This window comes from Eptatretus burgeri, chromosome 12, assembly GCF_056783735.1.
Source record: "Eptatretus burgeri isolate ZD-2024b chromosome 12, Ebu_testis_v1, whole genome shotgun sequence".
Classification (NCBI taxonomy): domain Eukaryota; kingdom Metazoa; phylum Chordata; class Myxini; order Myxiniformes; family Myxinidae; genus Eptatretus; species Eptatretus burgeri.
This window is the reverse complement of record NC_140972.1, coordinates 11,308,311-11,335,383: the sequence shown is the minus strand read 5'-3', so window position 1 is coordinate 11,335,383 and position 27,073 is coordinate 11,308,311. Positions and strand designations below refer to the sequence as shown.

The 27,073-nt window shown below is 46.0% G+C and overlaps 1 protein-coding gene across 3 annotated transcripts; it reads right to left on the bottom strand.

Moving 5' to 3' along the window:
- Positions 1 to 4,842: 4,842 nt before the first annotated feature.
- NAXE (NAD(P)HX epimerase) lies at positions 4,843 to 23,415 on the bottom strand. 3 transcript variants are annotated; one of them, XM_085849510.1, is made up of 7 exons: positions 23,209 to 23,415; positions 18,284 to 18,382; positions 11,555 to 11,663; positions 11,349 to 11,459; positions 8,465 to 8,575; positions 7,131 to 7,278; positions 4,843 to 5,169 (listed from the first exon to the last, which is right to left on the bottom strand). In XM_085849510.1, exons 1-7 carry the CDS (start codon positions 23,289 to 23,291, stop codon positions 4,964 to 4,966), a joined length of 867 nt encoding a protein of 288 aa, XP_085705636.1. In that variant the 5' UTR covers positions 23,292 to 23,415; the 3' UTR covers positions 4,843 to 4,963. The 3 variants fall into 3 exon arrangements, with proteins under 3 accessions (XP_085705636.1, XP_085705638.1, XP_085705637.1); XM_085849512.1 differs by lacking the exon at positions 23,209 to 23,415 and adding an exon at positions 20,145 to 20,164; XM_085849511.1 differs by lacking the exons at positions 11,349 to 11,459; positions 11,555 to 11,663 and adding an exon at positions 20,145 to 20,232 and having other exon boundaries at positions 23,209 to 23,402.
- Between the last annotated feature and the right edge of the window lie 3,658 nt (positions 23,416 to 27,073).

The following is a 27,073-nucleotide window of genomic DNA, read 5'->3' as shown; positions in this document are numbered from 1 at the left end:
ACGCGAGCACCCCCTCGTCTGGTGTCGCCGCCTTTCCACAGCTCCGTCCCCTCCGTTCCGACTCCAACGCACACGGCGAGCAGCTCCACCGCCCGCGAAGTCTTGACTCTCTGTTTCCGACTCTCCTACTCTCCTACTCTCCGCCTCTCGACTCTCTTGGACTGACGAACACGGTCCTTTTATCCGCCCCGTAACTTCGCCCTCTCCTCTTTGACCCCCTCCCTTCGACCTTTCACCTCGCTCCCCATTGGCCCGAGAAAAAGTGGGCGTGAAGGCTTTTTGATCCATAAATTTGCATATATCGATCGTCCTGGGGGCGGGGCCAATTCGCCCCTCGCTCACCGATTGGACGGCAAAAAGTGGGCGTGTGTCGTTTTTGATCCGTTTTTGAAGCACAAAATCCGTGATTTTGTACACGTTGTTCGGCGCGCGCCCTGCACGAGTCCAACACCGGTACCCACAGCGGGGCAAGAACGGTGGCGATGCTACGGTTGCGAGGTGTGACGTGAAGGTCGTGGCGGTTGTGGTGAAGCGGCGTTGTGGTTGGTGGTTGATGTTGTGGTTGTGGTGGTAATCATGGCGGTTGGTCCAAAATAAAGATAGTAAAAGAAAAACGGCTATCCTGAAGAGTCGCAGCACGCATAAATGACATGTATTCCCACTAGACAACGGGTTTGGGCCTAACTACACATGTACTTACCGAGATACCTCACCTAAGGGACCTGAATGGTGGTTTGCGAATTTGGTAACCACAACAATATATATATATATATATATCACCAACAGTGAGAGTGACAGCTGAATGAAACAGCAAGAAGAGTAAGCGGGAAATGGGAATGGAACAGAAAAGGAACAAATATGCAAACAACTAACAGAGAGAGATGACTGAGAAGTTAACTTGTTTTGAGATGGGACGAGCAGGGGTACCCGTCGTCAACACCAGGTTCTTCCCCCCACCCACCCCTTCCCCTCCAACCCTCCCTCTAGACTGCCACCCCACTTCCCTTCCCCTGCCTCCTCTCACAGGGATTTTTGCAATGTTTTTAACCACGTTTGGGAAAATTAAAATAAAAACCCACTTTCATTTCCTACAAACCTCTAACTTGCCTCGTCGCCTCTAAAGGCCCAGTCACACCTTGACGTTTTAGCCAGTAATGGCAACGTATTAAAATGTATGTAAAATGCTCGCTTACGTTGAACTTCTGATGTTTTTTTTAAAGATTCGGACGTATTCATAACGACTTGGTCTTATGCATTACGTATTAGTAATGGACACAGAACGTTTCGTTGTGTTATAGATAACTTATACCAACGAATGCTGAACCTATTGTCGGCCTTCACAACCGATTCCCAACGATAGTCTTACTTAGGCATAGCGCGCTGCACGCATCGCCGACGATGACGTGGCGTAGGTTATGAAAACGCTGCCGCACAACAATTCAAATCATAACAACCGCAGAAATGGAAGTGTCAACATCGCAGTCACACCTTGGCGATCTTGCCAGCGTATGCCGACCTCTGAAAAATGCGTCTAAAAGGCTGGCGCATGTCGAATAAGGTATGGGTAAGTTTGGTATGCGTGAATAGAACACTAAAGTACGCTATCATAAGTCGTAGTAAGTGGAGTACGTCTTGTAATTTTGAACATGTTGAAAATTTTACGACGTACTTGCTGTATGACACCGCTCCGCATGCGATGGGAATAAGTTGTACGCACGATATGCGATCGTTGACACACATTGACACACGTTACTTGTAAGGTGCTCATAAGTCGAAACACGTCAAGGTAATGGTTAGCGTCAGTGTTCCAGACTCCAGGTTTTTTTTTCTACGGTATGACAGTGTTCAGTGTACAGTGCGGTTATGATTTAAATCGTTGAGCGGCAGCCTATTAATTATATTGTTGCGGTTGAGGAAATTTGCAAACCACCATTCAAGTCCCGTAGGTGAGATATCTCTGTAAGTACATGTGTAGTTAGCCCCAAACCCGTTTAGAGGGAATAAATGTGATTCATTCGGGCTGCGACGCTTTGAGATAGTAGTTTTTATGTTCTATCTTTATTTTGAACCAACCACGTCTCAACCACCATCACACAACAACCACTAACCGCAACGCCGCTTCACAACAACAACAACAATGCCAACAGCCACGACCTTTACCTTCACAACTCGCTCCCACAAACATCGCATCACCGCCATTCCAAACGTCGCCATGGCCATAAACCACCACCATAAACCCTCCACCACCTTCACCTCTCCTTCTACCGCCATTCCCGCACCACCTGTGAGCACTGAGCGTCAAGCTGTCCTGGACTCGTGCAAGACGCGCGCCGAGCCGCGAGTGCAAAATGCGGCCTTTCCGAGGAGAATTCGGATCAGGAATGCTACACGCCCACTTCTGATCCATCCAATCAGCAAGCGTGGGGCGGTTTGGCTCCGCCTCTAGGCGCGTCGGTGTGGAATTGAGATATGCAAATTCTAGGATCAGGGGAGACTCACGCCCCTTTTCCTCCGTCCAATGGGCGAGCGTGGCTCCACCCCCTAGCTCATTCTGATCCAGAAATTTGCATATGGATTCTCCTGCCGGCCTATAAAGTGCCGAGCGCAGGGTCGAGTCGGGCTCGGTCGAGTCAGTCTGGAGAGGTCGGAGAGCCGAGTCAAGTCGGAGTCTGTCGGGATTCGCAGTCTGTCGGGGAGCTGCAGAGAGAGGAAGTCTGGAGCGCGGTCGAGTCTGTTTGAGCGCAGAGTCGGCCTTGGAGGAGCGGGGAGTGAGTCGGGAGGCGAGGGCGTACAGGTGGTTTGCTGCAGTTGGCTGAGGAGAATGGGGGAAGAGACCGAGTAGCTCGGGTCTGAGGCAAGGAAGATGGCGGTCGGCGACGAGCTCGCGGTGGAATCGCTCGTCGCGGGACCCAAGCAAGCCAGCTATCCTCTTTCCCCAGAGCATCAACAATTCCCCCCCCCCTTTTCCCACCCGCACTGAGATAGTGGGGTGGGAACGGGGCCCCCTTTTCGCACTCCAAGCAGTGCCAACGAAACCCGCGAAGGAGCACGAAGTCGGGGCACCGCCGTGCCGCCACATTTGCGGCTCATCACAAAGACACGGGTAGGATCCACCCGGTCTCGCGGACCTGACCGCTCTTTCAGGTCCCGCGCAAATATTGGCCCACAGGCCCCGTCTGCCCCCTTGTCTTTGAGGGTGGCCTTTTCTTTTACTTTTGAGTAAATGTGTTGTTGGCGCCGTCTGTAAAGTAAAACTGTGTAAGTGTTGCCGTGTGCACGCGTAGTCGGTTGTAGATCTGCATTGTTGTGTTTCTTTTGTTACATCTGCTTTTGGTGCATAATTGTCGTAATTGTATATGTGTGCTCTCCGCGTGCCGCGGAATAAATGTGCATCATGTTGAACTGTTTTCCCGTTTCGCTTCGTCTTTTCTTTAATTGAATCTCCATCTTGCTTCACGTAAAGGGTTGGTAGTGGGCTTAATACGCCCGATAATTAATCGGAACCGTCGAGGCCGACGATAACACCGCTCGGTTATCCCGATAGTACGGAACGGGTCGCTTAAGCGGCCCGTGTCCGGGGTCGACCTGCGGCGAGGTGCGATCGCCCGGTCTACCCTCCGCGTGGGTACTTAGGTAGGTCGAGTTTGGCGAACAACCCTATCCCACGCGGGTGGCCGATTGGCACGATCGTGGTGAGTCCGAAAGGCCCACCCGTGACTAGCTCCCGGCGTTAGTTCGAGAGGGTCACGACAGAATTGTCCGTCCGGTGGGCGACGTGCCGCGATTCGAGTCACGTGGCCGTTCGCACGCCGGCGGGCGCGAATTCGCAACAATATTATATTATAACCGCACTAGCAATCGAAGTGTCAAAATCACCATCATACCGAAGGAAGGAAGAAAAAAAAAAACTAAAAAAAAAAAACCAGGGAGTCTGGAACACTGATGCTAACCATTCCCTTGATGCGTTTCGACTTATGAGCACCTTACAAGTAACGTGTGTCAACGATCGAGTAATGTGCTTACAACACGTTAGAAATAAGTTTGGGGTCTGCTAAACATTACCTCGACGTGTTTCGACTTACGAGTAACTTACAAGTAACATGTGTCGACGTGTGTCAACGATCGCGTAACGTGCCTACAACTTATGGCCAGCGTTATGCGGAACGTGTGAGTCATACGCTGGCATACGTCGAAAAATTTCAAGCATGGAAAATTTGTCTAACAGCTCGGCGTACTATGACGTATGCCAGCGTGCTCTTAACGTATACGAAACTTACCCATACGTATTTGACATGTGCCAGCGTTTTAGATAAACTTTCATACGTCGGCATACGCTGGCTAAATTGTCAAGGTGTGATAGGGCCTTAAGCCTTGAAAAGTCAGGCGAAAACCAAAAGGTTTTTTTTTTTTAATATATTTTTAAATGAAAGACCACCATTTTATTTCCTCTGCATTATGAGAATTAATGTACCTTCAATTGGGTGATGTATACATCGTTTGAGTTGTAATCAAAATATTATTTGGTTTCCTCAAAACGGTACCTTTATTTAATGATAGAATAGACGTTGTTCAGTCTTCAAATGTACATCAGAGGCAGCTTTGAACCCTCAGAGCGAGCGCAGCAAGAAACACGGCGGCGATTTCTGGGCAGCTGGAGGGAAAGGCGTGGCCTGGCTAATGCGCGGTGCTTGTGATGCTCAGAGAGAGGGGGGCGTGGCCTGTAGGATGGGTGGTGCTTATGACTCAGGCACAAACTCAGCTTTATCTACAAGCCACAACAAAATGTCCACTTCAACCTTCAACCACCCTTGTATATATGGGAAGGGATTAGACTCTCAGCCATTGTGATTATTTCAGAGATTGTTTATTAACTTATTACACTGAAACAGCTACAGTGTGACACTTGCTGTTGTTGGACAAAAACTTTCATGGGCAAGCTTCACAAAAGACCTGGGACGAGGAATCATGGCAACAGGGTAACACAGTCAGTACCAGGGAACGGTGGCAGGTGGAGCTCATACTTTTGGGCAAGCGTTGGGGGTACAAAGCGACCTCCGAGGAAATGCAGTCGGCCATGGAAGTTCCGCGTGCACCGCTTGGGCGCAGTAAGTGAAATGAGTACGTCGGGATTCAGATCATGTGAACTACCCCCAATCTCAACATCCCATCCTGCAAAGAGAGGAGGCAAAGCGAGCATCATTTTGCGAATCTCGAGTAGCTCATGGAGGTGACACCGAGGGGTATTTTACACGTGACGTCAGAATCTTCCTTTTTATCCCATAGAATAGGGGAAGACTTATTGCCATTGTTGGGTTTATTTCTACTATTAGTGTCCCCGGTTTTAATGGCAGTTTCTTAAACTTCTTGGGGTATTAATCCAATAATTATATATACTAGTGTGGGCCCGTATGTGCGTGCTCGTACGTGCAAAAAAAAAAAAAAAAAAAAAACTTTCAAACCGCAAGCCAGAAACAACCACACAGGCCGTTCCTTCGCTCTCACGTGCCCGTACGTGCGTGGCTGTACGTGCAAAAAAAGAAACGAAAAAACAAGGAAAAAATAAAAACAAGAGGAATTGTGACGTCAATCGTGACGTCATCGCACCGTGTCCTGTCATTGGTTTGGTAAATAAATGGCCATAACTTGGGAACCACTTGTCCGATTAATATCAAACCTTGAAAAGGCACATCCACAGAGCCCCAGCAATATACCTGGCAAGTTTTTCAATGAGATCGGACCAGTGGTTGTCGAGAAACAGCGGTCGCAGACACACAGACCCACCACACACAGAGATTGCTGGAATTATAGATAGATATAAAAAAAAATTCTTCCTGCATTTCCAACACTCCCAACTTTCGAGCTGTATTAATTTCCGACCTGGAACTCGGAGCCGGCTGGGACTTCCGGAATAAATTTGCAACAATAATGGGAATTGAAAGTACTCAGGGTTGACAAAATTTTCACCTTGACCTAATTTTTAATGGCGTGACCGAATTATAAGCAATTTAACATGTTTCACCACAACTCGACTAAAGTTTGTCCGATCCGAACAAATTTGCCCTCTAGAGAGCCGAGAAAAAGGCGCATTTACACTTGATTTACATCATACCCCTCCGAGTTTAAGGTCAAGGTCTTATACCCATCGGAGGACGAAACCACCATTTTACGGGTTTTTTTTCCTCCTTTTTTTCTGCCAATGTCCGAGGACTTTCGGAATGAAATTTTTCATGAACAATGGGAATAAAAAGTATGTGAGGGCGACATGATTTTTTTTTAACTTTGACAATATTTAACGTCACGAGCAGATTGGACACTTCACAAATTTGACGAAGGTTTGTCCGATCGGAACGAAATTGCCCTCTCTCGATAACCTCGGGTAAAGGCACATTTATGCTTCATTTACATCATTCTCCTTAGGCTTAAAGGTCAAGCTCAAATGGTTTGAAAAAAAAAAAAACCCCTACTTTTTTTTTTGTCTTCACTCAATTTCACCAACACAGAATCTCAAAGATCACTTGGTCTTCCAAGGTGTTCTTGCATCATAATAGTGTATCTGCACTGAAGTGGTGTACCTGATATTTGATTTGCATAGTTGACCTACTTTTTTTGGATTGTGACCGAATGAACAAAAAAAAAACACTTTTTTGATCATAACTTAAATAATTTTCCTCCGATTTTCATGATGTTGAGTTTTAGGGATAGATTGAAGATGGAGACACATTTTCTTAATTTACACTCTATCCCTAAATGTTGAAGGTCAAGGTTAGTCCGACCGGGGAGGGTTACCGTTGGTGATCACTTTGTGATATCAGAAATCTAGTTATCCGTGCTGATTCATAAAACAAACGGCAAGCCTGGTGTTGACTTCGTGGTGAGAGTGGCTGGCTTGGGATCTTAGGGTCCTGAGTTTGAGCCCGTTTGGTTGTTGAATTAACACAAGGTGGGGTTGACTCAGCCTGTCATCATTCTGAGGTCGGTGAAATGAGTACCATAGTACTGGTAGTAGGGGCACTGCATCAGCGGCACAGCCGTGCCCTCAGCTAATGTTGCTACAAAGGAGGAGAAGGAAACAAATTGCGAAATGGATGCATTTAATGGTCTTCAGCCAAATGGTGAGAGGGTGTGATTACCTGAAGGCACATCAATGCTTGCCACAGGAATGGTGGCAGCACAGATCGTGGAAAGAATACTCTGAAAAGGTTCTCGTACCTCCCCTGAGAAACCGAAGCCAAAAATGGCATCCACCACCAAAGAGAATGTTCTGCTTAAAGCCTCGGCCTAGAGAGGGACGGCAAGGAGGTCAACACTCTGGGCAATGGACAGGGGCACGAGGCACAATGGACAGGGGCACCAAGCTAAATTTCAAACACTTGATCTCGTACTTAGCTGTTCATGAAATCTAAAAAGTGATCTTTCCACTGCTGCTGGATATATTTAATTCAATCATGACAGGTATCGGACGATCAAAAATTGTGAATGTACGACGGATACTTAAAGATGGACTGGTATTGATAACTAACCACAGGTAGCTAAGTTTATGTTCAACAGTTGGGAGATTAATAAAAACGACGTCGGGCATCTGGGTTAGCACGGTTTCAAAAAAGAGGTAGGTCACGTTCAACAAACCTCAATAGAGGAACCAATCCGGGTATGTAATGGTCGCGGAGTTCAGTTTGTTTCGGTTACCATGAAGATTTGACAAGGTTCCATAACTGGAGGTGGTTCAAGATACGGCATGAGGTGTACGCATATGCTGGGCAATCTGTGCCTTCTCCATGTCGGCCTTTCCATTCTTTCTCCACCGGTGCTCTCAGGTTGTCGAGTGTGGCCGGGCAGCTATCTCGTAAATTCTCCCACAAACAACCACACCATCCTCTGTTCCATAACACGGTTTTGGGTAGTCTTATCCGACTACGGAGTCGGCTAAATGGCGAGAGTTGACTTTTCCATGTAACGGGGATGTATGCTATTTGGATTCAATGTCGTGGGAATAAGAAGGGGGACACTAAATGACTTGAAACCAACTTGTTCGAATGAGATTTCAGATGTCGTGAATAATCTCTGCAAAGAGCCCGAGAGTTCGAAAACATCTCAAAATGCAAAGCTCGTCCACATCCTGTTTGTACTCCAACTAAACTTGATGAAAACAACAGATAAAAAAAATACAATTATTCATTGGTGTTCTCCATGTTCTTACAATGAGGGGTTGTTGAAAATTTCATGACAAAAACCCAAATGGTAATCAAGGAAACACGGAAGCGATTATAAAACCCGGCCCTCTCGCCCTGCGTGGCGGACGAGCTGATAAATGATCGCGACAGACCATGGAGGTCGAAGGCAGCAAACGATGTTAAATATTCAAGAAAATCTCAGATACCTCTTCCAAGCACACGTTCAAGGTAAATGCGAGTCGCATTACTTATCCATTTTCAAACAGTGAGTGTGTGGGTAAGCGAGCGCGCACCTGTGGGAGAATATCGAGGAAAGAGATCTCCATGGTGTGGCACTGTGTCACAAGTCCCTGGAACAAGGGCTTTTTGGGCCTCTTGGGGTAAAAAACAGTCGGCTCATAACCCTAGGGATGAGAAGGATGCACAAATGGGGGAGTGAGGAGAAGGATGGAGGAAACACTTGGGAATTACAATGTAGGTTCACCTTTGGGGAAGCATTTCATGCAGTTATCTGGCCTGTGTGATTGCCAAGTGAACACTTTTAAATTGTTAACTTAAACTCATCATCAATCGTCTGCCACAAGGGAGGGCCAGGTTCTAGCCCTGAGGAGTATCGTACAATCAAAGCAGCTTCCTGGGCGACAACATACATGGGATGGTTTAGCGTTGCCTTCCCAATGGGATCAGGATTTGAACCTGCCATCGTCAGATTACTGTACCTGAAGTGATCCAAGAGGAGGAAACATGGAAGGCATGCGGCTTAACATTAACAACAACTTTCCTTGAGCCAACGGAAGAGCTCAGCTGCAAGTTGCATTTTGAGCTGCCTGTTGCTTGCTCGGTTCGACTCCCGGCAGAGAATCATCAACAACAAACTTCAGCTGGTGCACAGCCAAGAGCATTAATCGTTTGAAGGGGAGATTAAGCTGGCCGTTTCATCTGCATTCACAGGGTACCCATCCGTTACATTTTCAAAGGATATGACCACAAGGCGATACCCGGGTGTGCAGATTCGGTTAAAAACAAAAACACAAATCGAGTGGAATTGACAAAGAGCAGGATAAGCAAAATAATCAAAGTACAGATTTATAAAATGGTGAAATATGTTGTTTCGAATAAATTGATACAGATTAATTTTTTTTTACTAAAATGAGCAATTTAAGATGACTGTTTAAAAAAAAATAAAAACTCATTTAATTTACTTCTGCCAGGATTAATAACCCATAATTAAGATGCACGCACGAACAAATTAATACCCCCAAAGAGCCTTGAGACCCCCAAAGGAACCCCAAAACCCTTCAGAGCCCACCCAATACCTCTATGACCATTAAGAACCCTTTAACCTTTGATACCTTTTTGACACTTTAGATCCCTTCACCACTATAGAACATTTAGACCTTTATACATCTCAAGTTATTTTCAATCCCTTAGACCGAAACACCATTTGGACCCTTCACATCATTCAGACAGATTTTAGACAGCTTGGACCCTCGACCATTGAGACCACTTCACATGCTTGAGAGATTAGACCCCTTTGACACTAACTAATATTGGAACGTACCCCTTTAGACCTTGAGATCATGTGGAACCTTTGGAGCAAACAGCTCACAAACATCGATAGTCTTCTTACAAAATACAGACTACTTTGCAGCAAGTAATGTGCAAATTCGATCTCCGGGGTGGGTTCTGTGCTCGTCGTTAATGGAGGTGCTCTTGCCACATACTCTTGGCAATTCAGAACCAGAAATTACTGTTACTTTGAAGTCGGTAAACAACAACGGCAATCTTCAGGAAAGATTGTACTCCACTTCAAATTCACCTTCTGTACCCATATCATTCTCTCTGAAAAAATGGGGGATTGCTCGCGTTTAATGCAACGCAAATCCTGAGAAAAAAATATAAATCTGTGCAATAACAATGAAATTCTCCAACATGAAACGCATTTCTAAAACGAGAAGGGCACTCGGTGGAGCGCACACCTCCACCACGTAATGCCTGATCCACGAGAACATATCGGGCCCAATACATTATTTAAATATCATGCGAAATATCGTTTTCAACCCGATCTCTCAATGGTGAAGAATCACTTTAAAAAAAAAAAATCAAATAATTCTCGGATCCAGATCCGGTTTCGGATCGTCACCAAAGTCGAATTAATTCGTCGTTATCACACACCCAACGTGTCCACCAACTTTCATCCGAATCTGTCCACAACTGTTTAAGACATCAAGCTATATATCGGTTTAGCCGTATCTCAATGGTCAAGAATCACTGAAAAAAACATTCGGATCCAGATCCGAATTCGGATCTTCACCAAAATTGAATCAATCCTTCCTTGTCACACACCCGTGTCCACCAACTTTCGTCCGAATCTGTCCACAACTTTTTGAGATATCGTGCTGCATATCAGTTTAGCCCCATCTCTCAATGGTGAAGAATCACTGAAAAAATTCGAGTAGTCGGATCCAGACCCGGATCTTCACCAAAATCTAATCAGTTCGTCCTCGTCACACACCGAACCAACCTGTCCACAAAATTTCATCCGAGTCCGTCCACAACTTTTTGAGACATCGTGCTGTATATCAGTTTAACCCTATCTCTCAATGGTGAAGAATCACTGAAAAAATTCTCGTAGTCGGATCCAGACCCAGATCTTCACCAAAATCTCATCAGTTCGTCCTTGTCATACACCCAACCAACCTGTCCACAAAATTTCATCCAAGTCCGTCCACAACCTTTTGAGATATCCTGTAAACAAGCAAACAGACAGAAAGGGGTGAAAACATAATCTCCTTCACCTTCGGTGGTGGAGGAAAATGCAAGAGGATGTGGGGATGCTCCTCCAAAAAAGGATATAAACAATGCAAGGATGGTCACAAGAAATTATCGTTATTCAAAGAAAGATGTCGGGGTGGTTTCACACGGTTATCCCACGAAAATAGTGTGTGTGTGTGTGTGTGTGTGTGTGTGTGTGTGTGTGTGTGTGTGTGTGTGTGTGTGTGTGTGTGTGTGTGTGTGTGTGTGTGTGTGTGTTTATATTGAAAAGTTGGAGGTGTGGACAATAAATAAATATAAGCTAAAAAACTAATTGCCAATCAAATAATAAACACAAACAGGCTGCGACTCCGGTGGAGTCGATGGCTGTCCCATTGTGTAGAAAAGTGACAAAAAACCCACAAACAATTTGAGATGTCGCGCGCACACCAGACCGTCTCCACCGTTGTTTCCAGGACCACACACAACAAGCACAGTCCGGCCTTTGGTGGTGTCGGTGTCCAAAGGGAAAGCCTGTAATGCAACGGCGGTAGAACGAGTTATGAGAACGGGAAGGACTGAAATGGGAGATTCAACACGTCGCCAACACGAGCAGAAAGGCGACTTACACGAGCGACGGCGGTGGCACAGCTCAGGCCTGCAAGCTCCATTAATTGATCGACGCTAAATCCAGCCGTGGAGAACAGCTCTTGGTCAATGGATTGCGCTTCCTCCTGGCTGGAGGTGGGATCGGGGAGGGAAGAAACCTGAGCCAAGCAGATGCAGCCAAACCATGATGCGCTATAATCCCAAGCAATTCCTAATGCAACCATTATATAATCACGAGAACAAAGTCCACACGTATATTTATACATATGACTAATATTGTGAGAGTTCTGGAATCCAAGACCCCCACGGCAATGGTACATAACATGCAGCGGTTCCTGAATTAGTTATTTAATTACATGTTCCAGGTAGGGTCCTCCTTGTGTCTAGTGGGATGGGAAATATGCGTTGTGTGCGATTACGTCGGTCTTCCTCTCTTTTACTTTCTTTATCTGGCATTTATTCAATTTGTTTCACAAACACTACATTCAAAGCCCTTCCCACTAAACCCCAACAATCACTCTGCTCCGCCATCACACGATCTACCAACCTGCTTCAAACAGGTGCCAAACCACCCAGCCTGCTTCAAACCCAAATAATTTACTTATCATTTACAACGCACCATCCAAGCTCACCATTCCAACACCTGCTTGCTACTCAGACAATGCTACCTCACCATGAAGACAACCACAACCACTTCAACCACCTTGCTATGCCTCACCTACTCAGGATATCCCTACAACCACCACGCTACATCCTACGCCTGCTACTCCAACCTGGTTCCACCACCAACCAACTCGCTTTACAAAGATCATGATCTCCACTGATCACTTGGTTTTGTGCCTCCCTACCGGCGAGGCGGCCGGTGACGACCGACCCGTCAGTCCAGCCCGCTGTTGGCGCCTTTGCTGGGCGTATGTGTGATGAATGGGGGGGGGGATGCTGCATTCAGCCCCATGTTGACCCAGGAGATGTGTGTGGCCCGTCCCAGGGACAACTAGGGCCATTTTGCAGATAGCAGTCTTGGAAGGAGTGTGACTTCATGAAGAGGCAAGTCCGGACCAATGGGCACGCTGCACTCAGAACAAAAGAGGAAGAGCGTGACCCTCACTCGTGGCAACCATGCCCACAAAGGCTGCCAAACTCCACCCCTTCCGAGATGTGTGAAGGGTGGAGTGCTCCGGCATAGTCGTCTTGCAGAACGAGCGGAACGGAACGCTGACGGAGCGTTCGGAGAACGGAATGGGACAAGCACTCAGGCAGGGCAGGAGATCGAACCAACCATACCAAGAGAGCTTGTTCCACACAGCGACACTTCAAATCCCAGTACCCTTTCTTTCCTTTCCCCATACTTGGGATCAGCCCGGGCTTGCAAGTCTGTGCCGGGTGAGCGAGGTCGCCAATATGCCTCAAACGTCTCTTTTTCTTTGTCTTTCTCTCACATCCAATTTCCTCAGAAATGCGACCGATTGGCGTCATTGTCTTACAAGTAGCACAAGTAAGGTGTACAAGGGATCATTTAGATAGGCAAGATCTGCACTGTCTCTTCTCTTCTGTACATTGCGCACAGCACCAATTCCCCCTATTGTTGTCTTTTTCTGTCCCACACAAATGGATGCGTGTTTGTTGTATGGATCCCTGCTAATAAAACTCGTCTTGAATGTGCCACATACCTTTCGTCACTCTCCTTTTGTAAACAAACACCCTGCACACATTCTTACAACCTACTTGTAGCCGCTGTTCTATATTGGTCCAGCACAGTCCGCACTAGACGGGAAGTTGTAGTCCAAATGATTGGCTCCAGTTTAGACAGTGCATACCTACAGTTCTCGCTCGGCTGTACTTGAATAGATGAATGGGTACGCACTGAGGGTGTGGCTTCTAGTTAGGTTGTCATGCAAATGGATAGGCAATGTGTAACAGCAGAACGTAACCCTGCCAGGCCAGTAATTCCAAGTCGAGCGACTACAGTTGCGCCGTAACGTTCACAACCCGTCAGATTGCAGTTACTTGTGAGCCGGGGGCCTGCAGGGCCGGGTTTTCGGGAGGAGTACGAGTACTTACCCTCATGGTAATCCCCAAACCCCGAGTCCGTAACAATACTAATGTATGCCATGGGCACCTACAGAGCTCTGCTGTCTGTACCCACTCAGGTGCTTTATGAATAATAGATTCCCCCAAGGCTCTCCTGCCAAAATCTACGAGACCATACTGCCACTGCAGAACTTTGCATGCTCTCAACGCCTTCATGACTCTCCCAATTGTATCCAGTGCGGATCCCTCAGGGCTCTCCCACAAAGGTTGGGGTGGAACTGCAAGGAGATGAAGGATAGGGTGCAAGATAAGGAAGGTTGAGGTGGGAAGGGAGGAATATGATCAAACCTTGAACCACTGTAACAAAAGCAACATGATGAACTCATATAAACCAATCTTTCCTCCAAGCATGATCTTCACACAAACCAACCTTGCCACTAAACACTCTTCACCCCCCCCCCACCCATCCCACACCCTCCCAGCCTGCACCCTATCACGCACCCTCCCACCCTCTACCCCCATCCCACAGCCTCCCACCCTCTACCCCCATCCCACCCTCTGCCCGTCCCACAGCCTCACACCCTCTCCCCCCGTCCCGCACCCTCCCAGCCTCTCCACCTGTCCCACACCCTCCCAGCCCCACCCCATCCTGCACCCTCCCAGCCTTGCACCCTCCCAGCCTTGCCCCCCCTCCTGCACCCTCCCAGCCTTGCCCCCCTCTCCTGCACCCTTACACCTATCCCACACTCCGATATTTCCTCCCCCCATCATCTCGCCCCCTCTCGCTCATTTCCATGTTCCTGCACCCTGGCAACAATGACTCCTCCCCCCTCTTTGTGTGGACCTCAAACATCCGAGGTCTCCGTTCCAACCTGACAGATCTCTCATTCCAAGATGCTGCTGATAAACCAGACATAACCTGTTTAACAGAATCCTTCATCTCACAGGACGTCTATGACTCATTCGTGTATCTCCCTGGCTATGATCTCCTCCAATTTTATGGGCCCAAACCAAACCCTGGCGGCGGAGTTGCACTTTACATCAATTTCTCAATGGGTCTACTCTTACATTGAACAAACACCAGTATTACCTTTGGCTGTGACTTTCCTTCCAGTCCCACCTTTTGTTTGTCTGTGTAATGTACTGTCCTCTAAACAGTGACAATTCCATCTACCTACCCATTCTCTATCTCTGTCTGTCTCTCACTCACATGACGTGGATCAACTTTTTAGCATTCACCCCAACTCTCTCCTCCTCATATGTGGTGATTTCAATGGTCACCATGCTAATTGGCTGCGTGGTGGTGCCCCTCTCACAAGCCATGGCCTTCAGCAAGGAACTTCTGTGACTCCATGCGACTGACTGACTGAACTTTCCAACCCAGATTTCCCCAAACAGCAAACTATCTTAATGGACTTGCAAATGAAAATTTTTCCCACAAATGTCTCCTGCAATTCTCAGGGAGCTGCCTCAGCGCCGGCGAGTCTGGCAGTTCACTCGGGTAGATTGGCATAGACTGCAAGCAGCCATCTCTCGTCAGGACTAGTCTCCTATATCTACTGCCGCTGATGTTAACTCCATCCCATCTCGTCTTCAGTTATTCTCCCCTTCTTCCCGCCCAGGTACACTGACTGAATCTTGTGGTGAGGCAGTCGTTCTGAAACAACTTGCCTTCTCTTCCTGGAAAGCAAACCCAACCAAAGGCAATCTCAGCAACAAGTATGTGTCCACTCTCAAGAGAGCTAGAAAACAACATCTGTCCGACCAAAAGATTGAACTTTCAAATTTGTCTCCCTCTCCCAAAACCTGGTGGTTCCTTGTCACGTCTGTCTCTGGAGAAGGCTTCTCTTCCATCCCTTCCCTCTCTTCAAATGGCACCACAGATGACTCTGCTCGTGAGAAGGCCGAATGCTCAATTCTGTGTTTGCTTCCAAATCTTGTAACTCAACCCATCACTCTCGGTCCCCATCCTTTTGTCGTACCAAACTTCTCCTGGACACACTCTGTCTTTTGCACCTGAGAAGGTGGAGAAGGTTCTTTCAACCATCGACTCTGCTGCTGGACTGGACGGCATCAGCTCATGAGTACTAAAAAAAAAATAGCACCGCAAAGCGGGCGTAACCCCTCAGCCCATTGACACAAACAAATTTCAAGATGGTGGCCATATTTCACGCCCATTTTCGAAAGGAACCTTCCTCTACTCAACCCCAACACACCCAGCAAAAATGGATTTAATCGGACAAGGCGTTCTCCTCAAAAGTGACGGAAACCAATTTCAAGATGGCTGCCATGGCGGCCACAGTGAAAATCGCAGTGCGCCCATTTTGGAAAGGAAGCTTCCTCTACTCAACCCCATTATACCTCGCCAGAATAAAATCAATGTGTGAAGCCGTTCTCAAGTTATTGTCCGGAAACCAAATTCAAGATGGCTGCTCTAGCTGCCATATTGGATATCGGATTGCGCTGCATATCGAAAGGTACCTTCCTCTAATCACCCCCATTATATCACACAAAAATGAAATCAATAAGTCAAGCCGTTCTCAAGTTATTGTCCGGAAACCAAATTCAAGATGGCTGCCCTAGCCGCCATATTGGATATCGGAATGTGCTGTATATCGAAAGGAACCTTCCTCGAACCACCCCCCATTATACCCCCATGAAAATAAAATCAATCTGTCAAGCCGTTTTCAAGTTATTGTCCAGAAACCAAATTCAAGATGGCTGCCCTAGCCGCCATTTTGGCTATCGCATCACACTGATAATTATCGAAAGGAACCTTCCTCTACCCAGCCCCAAATGGATTTAATCGGACAAGGACACACTGCAAAAATGGATTTAATCGGACAAGGTGTTCTCCTCGAAATCGACGGAAACCAATTTCAAGATGGCTGCCATGGAGGCCACATTGAAAATCGCAACGCGCCCATTTTCGAAAGGAACCTTCCTCGACTCAACCCCAACATGCCCTGGAAAAACGGATTTAATCGGACAAGGCGTTCTCCTTGAAATTTACGGAAACCAAAATTTGACAGACGCCCGGACAACGCCTGTGACGACAATACCCCTTAGCTAATTTGGCCTGAGGGGTAAAAAGGTGCAAAAATGGATCCCCTGAACTACAGACCTATCAGCTTACTTCCAATCACCAGCAAGGTCTTGGAATCCATCATCACAGTTGACATAAAATCATTCCTTTTCTCCAACAACCTTATCACAGATCATCAGTGTTGTATCCTTTGCTCTTTCCGTGCTTTGTCCCCTACTCTCCAGGTTTCTGCAGGGTGCACATGATGCACCATCAGCGCCACTCGAGTGAAACTCCCAAAATCCAGAATCACTGCTCACCTCTCCCCATTCGTTCATCTTTTTCCACACCTGTGGAACAAACTTCTACATTCTCTACAACGTCATTCTTCCCTCTCGGTCTTCGAGACAGCTGTTTATCTTTTCTACCCCCATTAACCCCCCCCTCTTCACAAGCCCACTTCCTTCCAAGTTTTCCCCATCCATAATCCATGTTCTTTTCTACCCACATTAACCCCCCCCAAATGCCCAGCTTTTTTGTCCACCCCTTGTGCTGCACACGCGCTTTGCGCACGGCTTTGCACACGGCTCGGCGCGCACACGTGACGTCACGGCACTCTGGCCGCGTTACAGATATCAAGAAGCAAGGCGGGAAGCACAGCATCACTACGCAGCAGAAGCGCCCCCAGGCGGCTCATGCTTACACGCCCTCCGGCGAGGTCGCGACGACCTCCCGAGCAAACCTCCCCCGGCACCGTCAAACGCCCCCGGCCGACAAGGCGGCACATCTCCCCCAGACAGACCCGAATCAGATAAACATTCCGAGCCTGGAAGCTCGTTGTCTGGAAGCCCCGTGGCGCCAGCGCAGCCGACCTGGTGAGTACAGAGGTTCGTGCCGCCCGGCACCAAACCCGTCTGACCTTGGGCGGTGACGCTAAACAGCGCCGTCGGCTGGGCGCACCATCAACCCCATAACAAACCCATGCATTACAATCAGCCGAGATCCCAACGCACGTCCGAACGGCTTTGGCGAGAACAGAGAGTTGCGCCCCAGGGCGCCAGGCACGTCTGACCTTGCCGAAACCAGGGGTGGGGGTAACGCTGAACAGCGAACCAGCCCCGGCTCTGAGTCGATCTCTGAGACCCACACGCGAGTCGAACCGGCAATTACTCGGCTGCAATCCCAGCAATCCCATCCTCGTCACCAAATGTAGTGTCGTGGTAGAGGTACTCCAAGGCAGACACGAGCGAGGGGATAGCACAACCCTGCTTTATTGCCACGAGCGAGAGTGTGAGCGTACGATGCCCGTAACTCCACTTTATTACGTACTCGATGCACTCTACAGCCACACGACCTACAGGCTCCACAGACCACAACGGCTACAACCACGCCTCAGGCGGCGCGACCTCCTATATCCCGTGCAGGCACGTGATCACTCCAAAAACCACTCCTCCACACCTCCACCACGTTCCCCGCACCATACCCTGCCCCTGCAGGCCACTACACCACACTCCCAACCCTTATTCTTCCCCACATCCCTCATTTGTCAAAGACTCCCTCAATTGTATCCTTCAATCCTGGTGTTCGTGTGTTTCCTCCCAATCTTTCTACTGTTCCTTTTGTTCTGACCTGTTTTATGTTCTTGCTCTTCCACGAGCCTTGACTTTGCATGGAGAAAAAAACACCACCATACCTCAAGTACTTGATAGAGCCAGTCGGAGTGGAATCTGCCATGTTCGAATTTGGGCCAATCCACCACGACTGCACCTTTGGACAGGACTTGAGGAAAGCGCTGCAAGCACAACAGGTTCAATTACTCTCCAAAGGGGGGGGGGGCGTGCAACCCACAATAACAATTAATTAACAATTCAAACATAATTCCACCGAGGAGAGAAGGAAAGGCAAGGCTATGCTCCTCGGAATATCGTTCCAGAATATCCCATAAATGCTCGATTGGGTTCAGATCTGGTGATTGAGAAGGTCATGACATGGATAACATCAGTGTCATGCTCATCCAACCATTGGGCGAACACACGTTCTCTGTGGATGAGGCATTGTCATCCTGGAAGACACCCCTCCTGGCAGGAAAGAAATGGGGAGGAAGATGATCATTCAGTACCATTAGGTAGCAATAGGCATTGACCTTTCCTTCTGAGGGAATGACTGCATCCAAACCATGCCAGGAAAATGTGCCCACAACATTACCGAACCACGAGAATCCTTCATTATTGGAACAAAGCACTGAGGGTTGGAGAGTTCTTCAGGTTGGTGCCACACGTGCACTCGTCCGTTTGTCAAGAACATGGTGAAGGATGATTCATCTGACCATGTCACATTTCTCCACTGCTCGGGAGTCCATTGCCGGTGGTCTTTGCATGACTGTGCTCTGCAATGTGCAGGATGAGCAGTTTGTGCACTATAACCAGACGATGGTATCCCACTCTGTGGAGTTGGTGACAGACCATTTTTGATGAAACTGGCTGCTCGTGCCCCAGGTTGAAATATAGTCAGTTGATCTACAGTTGCTCGCCTGCTAATTAATACATGGACATCACAATCCTGGAGTATGTGCTTCCACCCACTGTTGCCCTTTGCTGATCAATGTCTTTCCCTCAGATTTCCACACCGACATCACCTTAGACACCGATGCTCGTGAAACATCAGCAAGTTGAGCTGCCTTTGTCACGGAAGCTCCTGCCAAATGAACCCCAACAATCAACCCTGTTTCAAAGTCAATGAGGTTTATGGCCTCAGCCTTTTTTATAAAAAAAAACAAGAAGTTTAAAAAAAGAACAATCTCCACAATAAACAAAATAACCAGAAGTCAAACCAAGAAATCAAAAAACAAGAAAACCAAAATCAATGAACAACAATCAGGTCAAATAATTAACCAAATTATTGTGCCACCCAGTTAATCCCCGTGGCCTCCGCTGCTTCCAGAGGAGGAATAAAAGTGAGGGGTGGGGGGCTTCTCAGAGGTTATGACCCAATTATAGACATCTTAAGTTTTATTTTATTTTTTCACCAAAACTCAAATAAGGTTTGATTGATCGGAACAAAATTGCCCTCTCCAGATATCCTAAAGTAAAGCATATTTGTGCTTAATTTACATCATACCCATCCAAGTAAAAGGTCAAGGTCAAAATGGTGGGCTGGAAAATAAAAATAAAATAATTTTTTAAAAGCGTTTTTTTTTTTTTTGTCATCGCTCAATTTTGCCAATGCAGAATCTCAAAGACCACTTGGCCTTCCGAGATGTCCTTGCATTATAATAGTTTACCTGCACTGAAGTTGCGCACCTGATATTTGATTCGTATCGTTGACCTACTTTTTCGGATTGTGACCTAATTAACAAAACAACACCTTTTTGATCACAACTTGAAGAATTTTCCTCAGGATTTCATGATGTTAAGTTTTATGGATAAACTGTAGATGGTGACATGTTTTCTTAATTTCCACTCTCTCCTTAAATGTGGAATGTCAGGGGTCACCTGGTGGTCCAAAAAAGATAGAAAAGGCAATCATTGAATTGAGGGTGCCGGGGGAGGCCTAACCTTGGCTATCGTCGATATCAAGTCACAGGTTGCTGTTTCCTCCGCTCCTCTTGACTTTTCAGCTCGTCTCCGTTGGAGTCGAGATAAGCTGTGAAAGCCATAATGATGTCCTTCAGTCAATCAGGACATCCGTCTGTGGGTCCATTAACTTATTTTTTTGTTTCCCCCCCCCAAACCCCCAACTCCTCCGAGGCGACTCAATGGATCGTTTTTAAATCCGGCATGATGATTCACGACGTCGATACGCAAAAAGTAATTGAGTCATTTTTAGCCGCGTCTCGCGTAGCGAACGCTGGCTCTAAGAGAGCTCCGCGTTGTTCTTGTTGTTCTTCTTCTTGTGAAGACAAAACCTTTAGGACTCAGCTATTTTATATACAGGATCCGGATCTCCTTAAATACTAAACACCTGTACACATCCTCGCATTGAGGGTGCCTTTTGAGAGCGTCTATCATGAACTTTTAAATATATTCGGACATTTGCTTTAAAGTTTCGAAAAGTTCACGTTACTATTTAAAGATTATTCCATTTAATGTGTTGTAGTTTCGTAAATACACTATTTTCTCGTCATGAACAGGAGCCTCCATGACGGATCTTACTATTGGCTCCATCAAGGCACGTGACGAAATATCGGAAGTACTGTAGTTGTTGTTATTGCCTTTAGGACGTGGCTCTTGGACACATTTGTCCTTGTTAATATCCATCCAGGTGGTGAGACAATTAACTAATTAACAAAAAAATCGAATCCACATTTGTATGGCTATCACATATCACGAAATTGTGATTTCAATGAAAAAAAAAAAAAAAAAAAAAGACATGATGTATCGTTGTTAATTTCATTGAAACTTCTTAATTTAATTTAACGTAAGCCTGATGTTGCCTTAACGGCTAAGCTGGCAGGTCTAAGATATTCGGGTATTGAGTTTGAGCCCGTCATGCCATGAAATAACACCAGGTGGGATGATTCAGCCTGTCAGTCATTCTTCAGAGGTCGGCAAAATGAGCACCAGCTTACTGGAAACAGGGGGCACTGCATCAGTGGCACAGCCACGCTGCCAGCAATGATGTAACCAGCAATCACAGGCTGCATACGGATGTATTATCATTTTACTTTTTTCTCTTTTTTTTGTATATATACAGTTGAGACTCGTGGAAGAGCTAGTATTCGTCCACTGAACGGATAGGACACAACAGGCCAAATATTTATAAACTAGTAGTAATGCCCGGCATTGCTCGAGCTAGCAATAAAGCTTGGCGTTGCCCGGGCTTTCTTGCAAATTTCCTGAATAGCTGTTAGCGGTTAGGGGTTAGCGGTTAGGGGTTAGCAGTTAGGGTTAGGGTTAGCGGTTAGGGTTAGCGTTAGCTGTTAGGGTTAGCTGTTAGGGTTAGCTGTTAGGGTTAGCTGTTAGGGTTAGCTGTTAGGGTTAGCTGTTAGGGTTAGCTGTTAGGGTTAGCTGTTAGGGTTAGCTGTTAGGGTTAGCTGTTAGGGTTAGCTGTTAGGGTTAGTGTTAGGGTAGCTAACCCTAACCCTAACCCAAACCCTAACCCGAACAGCTTGGCGTAGCGGAGGTAAACAGCGCCCGGGGCAAAGTGGAAATTTGCGTCCCCCGTAGGCCTTAAACTTGAGTAGATTTGAATGGAAAATCCCATAAGGGATATCGATTTATCGATTTTTTCGAATATCGGAAGTGTTATGGAAAAAATTTATAGCCAACGACCTAAGTTGGACCAAAAGCCATAATCGTACCGAATTTGAATGGAATCCGTTGGAGTTTGTGAAAGTGCATCAAAACGAATTTTGAGGGGCTTCTTAAGGAAGACAATAATATCATTAGTATATGTGCCAAATCTTGTTTCATGCATGTAATTTCATGCATGTAAATCATGTTTCATGCAGTCACAAAAATCTAATGGTGGAACAAAGAAAGGGGCATGCCAATATATATATATATATATATATATATATATATATATATATATATATATATATATATATATATATATATATATATATATATATATATATATATATATATATATATATATATATATATATAAATAAATATACAGGGTGTCCATAAAGTCTCTTTACAATTTAAACAATTTATTACAAAAGCAAATGAATAGATAAACCTGTGGAAATTATTACAAAAGGAGGAGTAGATATTGAAGTTTTTTTGCCTCATTTAATACACTTCTATATGGGCACCATTAGTTGTACTAAGCACATCAAGACGGTATAAATTATAAAGAGACTTTATGGACACCCTGTATATATATATATATATATATATATATATATATATATATATATATATATATATATAATTCCAGGTGTGTGTGTGTGTGTGTGTGTGTGTGTGTGTGTGTGTGTGTGTGTGTGTGTGTGTGTGTGTGTGTGTGTGTGTGTGTGTGTGTGTGTGTGTGTGTGTGTGTGTGTGTGTGTGTGTGTGTGTGTGTGTGTGTGTGTGTGTGACTGCCGTTTCTCGACAACCACTGGTCCGACCTCATTGAAACTTGCCAGGTTTATTGCTGGGGACCTGAGGATGTGCCTTTCCAAGGTTTGATATTAATCGGACAAGTGCTTCCCAAGTTATGGTCATTCATTTACCAACAAATTACATGACACGTTGCTGCATGGGCCGGTGCGCGGCCGGCCGACGATGACGTCACGGGCCGTGCGGTTACATGGCAGCGAATGTCATGGCAAGCAAAGACAGGGAGGTAAACTTAATTTTAATTAACTCTGTGTGTGGAAGTGTGGTTGTCGTTTCTGGCACGCAGTTTGAAAGTTTTTTTTTTTGTTTGCACGTACGGGCATGCACTGGTAAATATAATTATAAATAAATATATACATGAGTTTGCACATTGCCCCTGACACACTCCTGTATTTCAATGGACGGGGACGGACGTGACTTGTGACGCAATTTTTAACTCGTTCGTCACACGACGTGAGCGCCATCGCAAGGGAACAACGCTCGAATGTACCGAGAACGGGGATAACGTCACAGCGCGCGTTTTGTAAAACCCTTCCTGAAGAGTCTGAGAGAACGGGCCGGTGCTCACCTGGGACCGCGAACCGAAATGGAGTTACAACGTCCCGGGACGAGAAGCGCGAGACTCCCAACAAGACTCCGCCAAGCTAACATGACGACGTCGACGTCGAGTGCACACAATGCGAGAAATGAGATCTCTGCGTTTTTAAAAACAATAAAAAATTTATCGCATTCACTTTTTATTGCATCCTTCGCGATCTGGGACACACACGGATCAGTTTAATTAAAAATGGAGAAAAGGCGACGACGGAACCATCCAACCAGCGCACGTAACTCTCATTCACTGCCTCGGATTCTCTCTCACGAAACGTCATGCTTCCTTGTTATGATTATGTGGTAATTTCGGTTTCCAGCGAACTTAACACTCAACAATAAGCCTCGTGTTTGGGGTGGCTGGCTTGGGATCTTCGGTTCCTGAGTTCGAGCCCCGTTGGCTGCTGAATTAACATCAGGCGGGGTTGACCGAGCCTGTCATCCTTCCAAGGTCGGCGAAATGAGCACCAGTGTACTGGTGTAGAGGGCACTGCATCAGCGGCACAGCCACGCCCCAACAAAATGATAGCGACAGCCAAGAGGATGTGGAATTGGTTACATATGCAAGAACAACTCAATAACTCTTAAAAAATAACTTATTTTTTCAATTAAAAAAAAAAAGAACCATTTGAACCACGACGTTTATTACTGAACGTTCATTCCTCGTGTAACGTTTGAAATCGACAGTGAGGGACACATTGCAGCATCAAACGAAACAAACTAATTTCCTCGGATTGTGCACAATCAGCACCAGAATGAAACGACAGCTGATTATAAAACCAATAACTACACTACTGGCCATCAACCAAATCACAAAACCAATAACTAAACCACCGGCACCGCCATCACCAAATTAACAAAACCAATAACTAAACCACCGGCACCACCATCACCCAATTAACAAAATCAATAACGAAACCACCGGCACCACCATCACCCCACTAACAAAACCAATAACGAAACCACCGGCACTGCCATCACCCAACGAACAAAACCAATAACGAAACCACGGGCACCACCATCACCCAACTAACAAAACCAATAACTAAACCACCGGCACTGCCATCACCCAATTAACAAAACCAACAACTAACCTACTGGCACCACCATCACCCAATTAACTAAACCACCAGCACCGCCATCACCCAAATTAACAAAACCAACAACTAAACAACTGGCACCACCATCACCCAAATTAACAAAACCAACAACTAAACTACTGGCACCACCATCACCCAATTAACTAAACCACCAGCACTGCCATCACCCAAATTAACAAAACCAACAACTAAACAACTGGCACCACCATCACCCAAATTAACAAAACCAACAACTAAACTACTGGCACCACCATCACCCAATTAACTAAACCACCAGCAATCGCCATCACCCAAATTAACAAAACCAACAACTAAACAACTGGCACCACCATCACCCAATTAACAAAACCAATAACGAAACCATCGGCACCACCATCACCCAACTAACAAAACCAATAACGAAACCACGGCACCACCATCACCCAACTAACAAAACCAATAACGAAACCACCAGCACCGCCATCACCCAACTTACATAACCAATAACTAAACCACCATCACCCAACTAACAAAACCAATAACTAAACCACCGCACCGCAATCACCCAATTAACAAAACCAATAACCAAACCACCGCACCACAATCACCCAATTAACAAAAACAATAACTAAACCACCGCACCGCAATCACCCAATTAACAAAACCAATAACTAAACCACCGCACCACAATCACCCAATTAACAAAAACAATAACTAAACCACCAGCTCTGCCATCACCCAATTAACAAAACCAATAACGAAACCACCGCACCACCATCACCCAACTACCAAAACCAATAACGAAACCACCGCACCGCCATCACCCAATCAACAAAACCAATAATCTAAACCACCGCACCACCATCAACCAATTTACAAAACCAATAACGAAACCACCGCACCACCATCAACCAATTAACAAAACCAATAAATAAACCACCAGCATCGCCATCACCCAATTAACAAAACCAATAACTAAACCACCGCACCATCACCCAATTAACAAAACCAATAACTAAACCAATCGCACCATCACCCAACTAACAAAAACAATAAGTAAACCACTGCACCGCTTATCACCCAATTAACAAAACCAATAACTAAACCACCATCACCCAACTAACAAAACCAATAATCGAAACCACCGCACTGCCATCACCCAACTAACAAAACCAATAACTAAACCACCGCACCGCCATCACCCAACTAACAAACCAATAACGAAACCACCACCACCGCCATTACCCAATTAACAAAACCAATAACGAAACCACCAGCTCCGCCATCACCCAACTTACATAACCAATAACTAAACCACCATCACCCCACTAACTGATCCACTAACTACACCACTGCCTCCACAATTACCCAACTAACAAAACCAATAACTAAACCACCGGCACCGCCATCACCCAACTAACAAAACCAATAACTAAACCACCAGCACCGCAATCACCCAATTAACAAAACCAATAACTAAACCACCGGCACCACAATCACCCAATTAACAAAAACAATAACTAAACCACCAGCACCACAATCACCCAATTAACAAAAACAATAACTAAACCACCAGCACCGCCATCACCCAACTAACAAAACCAATATCTAAACCACCGGCAACGCCATCACCCAATAAACAAACCAATAACTAAACCACCGGCACCGCCATTACCCAATTAACAAAACCAATAATCGAAACCACCAGCACCGCCATCACCCAACTTACATAACCAATAACTAAAACCACCATCACCCAACTAACAAAACCACTAACTAAACAACTGGCACCACAATTACCCAAATAACAAAACCAATAACTAAACCACCGGCACCGCCATCACCCAACTAACAAAACCAATAACTAAACCACCGGCACCGCAATCACCCAACTAACAAAACCAATAACTAAACCACCGGCACCACAATCACCCAATTAACAAAACCAATAACTAAACCACCAGCACCGCAATCACCCAATTAACAAAACCAATAACTAAACCACCGGCACCACAATCACCCAATTAACAAAAACAATAACTAAACCACCAGCACCACAATCACCCAATTAACAAAAACAATAACTAAACCACCAGCACCGCCATCACCCAACTAACAAAACCAATATCTAAACCACCGACAACGCCATCACCCAATAAACAAAACCAATAACTAAACCACCGGCACCGCCATTACCCAATTAACAAAACCAATAACGAAACCACCAGCACCGCCATCACCCAACTTACATAACCAATAACTAAACCGCCATCACCCAGCTAACAAAACCACTAACTAAACCACTGACACCACAATTACCCAACTAACAAAACCAATAACTAAACCACCGGCACCGCCATCATCCAACTAACAATACTCATTACTAAACCACCGGCCCCGCACTCACCCAATTAACAAAACCAATAACTAAACCACCGGCACCGCAATCACCCAATTAACAAAACCAATAACTAAACCACCGGCACCACAATCACCCAACTAACAAAACCAATAACTAAACTACCGGCACGGCCATCACGCAATTAACAAAACCAACAACTAACCTACTGGCACCACCATCACCCAATTAACTAAACCACCAGCACCGCCATCACCCAAATTAACAAAACCAACAACTAAACAACTGGCACCACCATCACCCAAATTAACAAAACCAACAACTAAACTACTGGCACCACCATCACCCAATTAACTAAACCACCAGCACCGCCATCACCCAAATTAACAAAACCAACAACTAAA

What these genes read in the sequence shown, in the direction of transcription:
- NAXE (XM_085849510.1), bottom strand. Translation starts at nt 23,291, where the DNA reads ATGTTAGCTTGGCGGAGTCTTGTTGGGAGTCTCGCGCTTCTCGTCCCG. An exon ending in GTGCCACCGCCGTCGCTCGT is followed by an intron (nt 11,460 to 11,554) that starts GTAAGTCGCCTT and finishes GTTGCATTACAG; the next exon opens with GCTTTCCCTTTGGACACCGA. An exon ending in CGCGACATCTCAAATTGTTT is followed by an intron (nt 8,576 to 11,348) that starts GTGGGTTTTTTG and finishes TCTCATCCCTAG; the next exon opens with GGTTATGAGCCGACTGTTTT.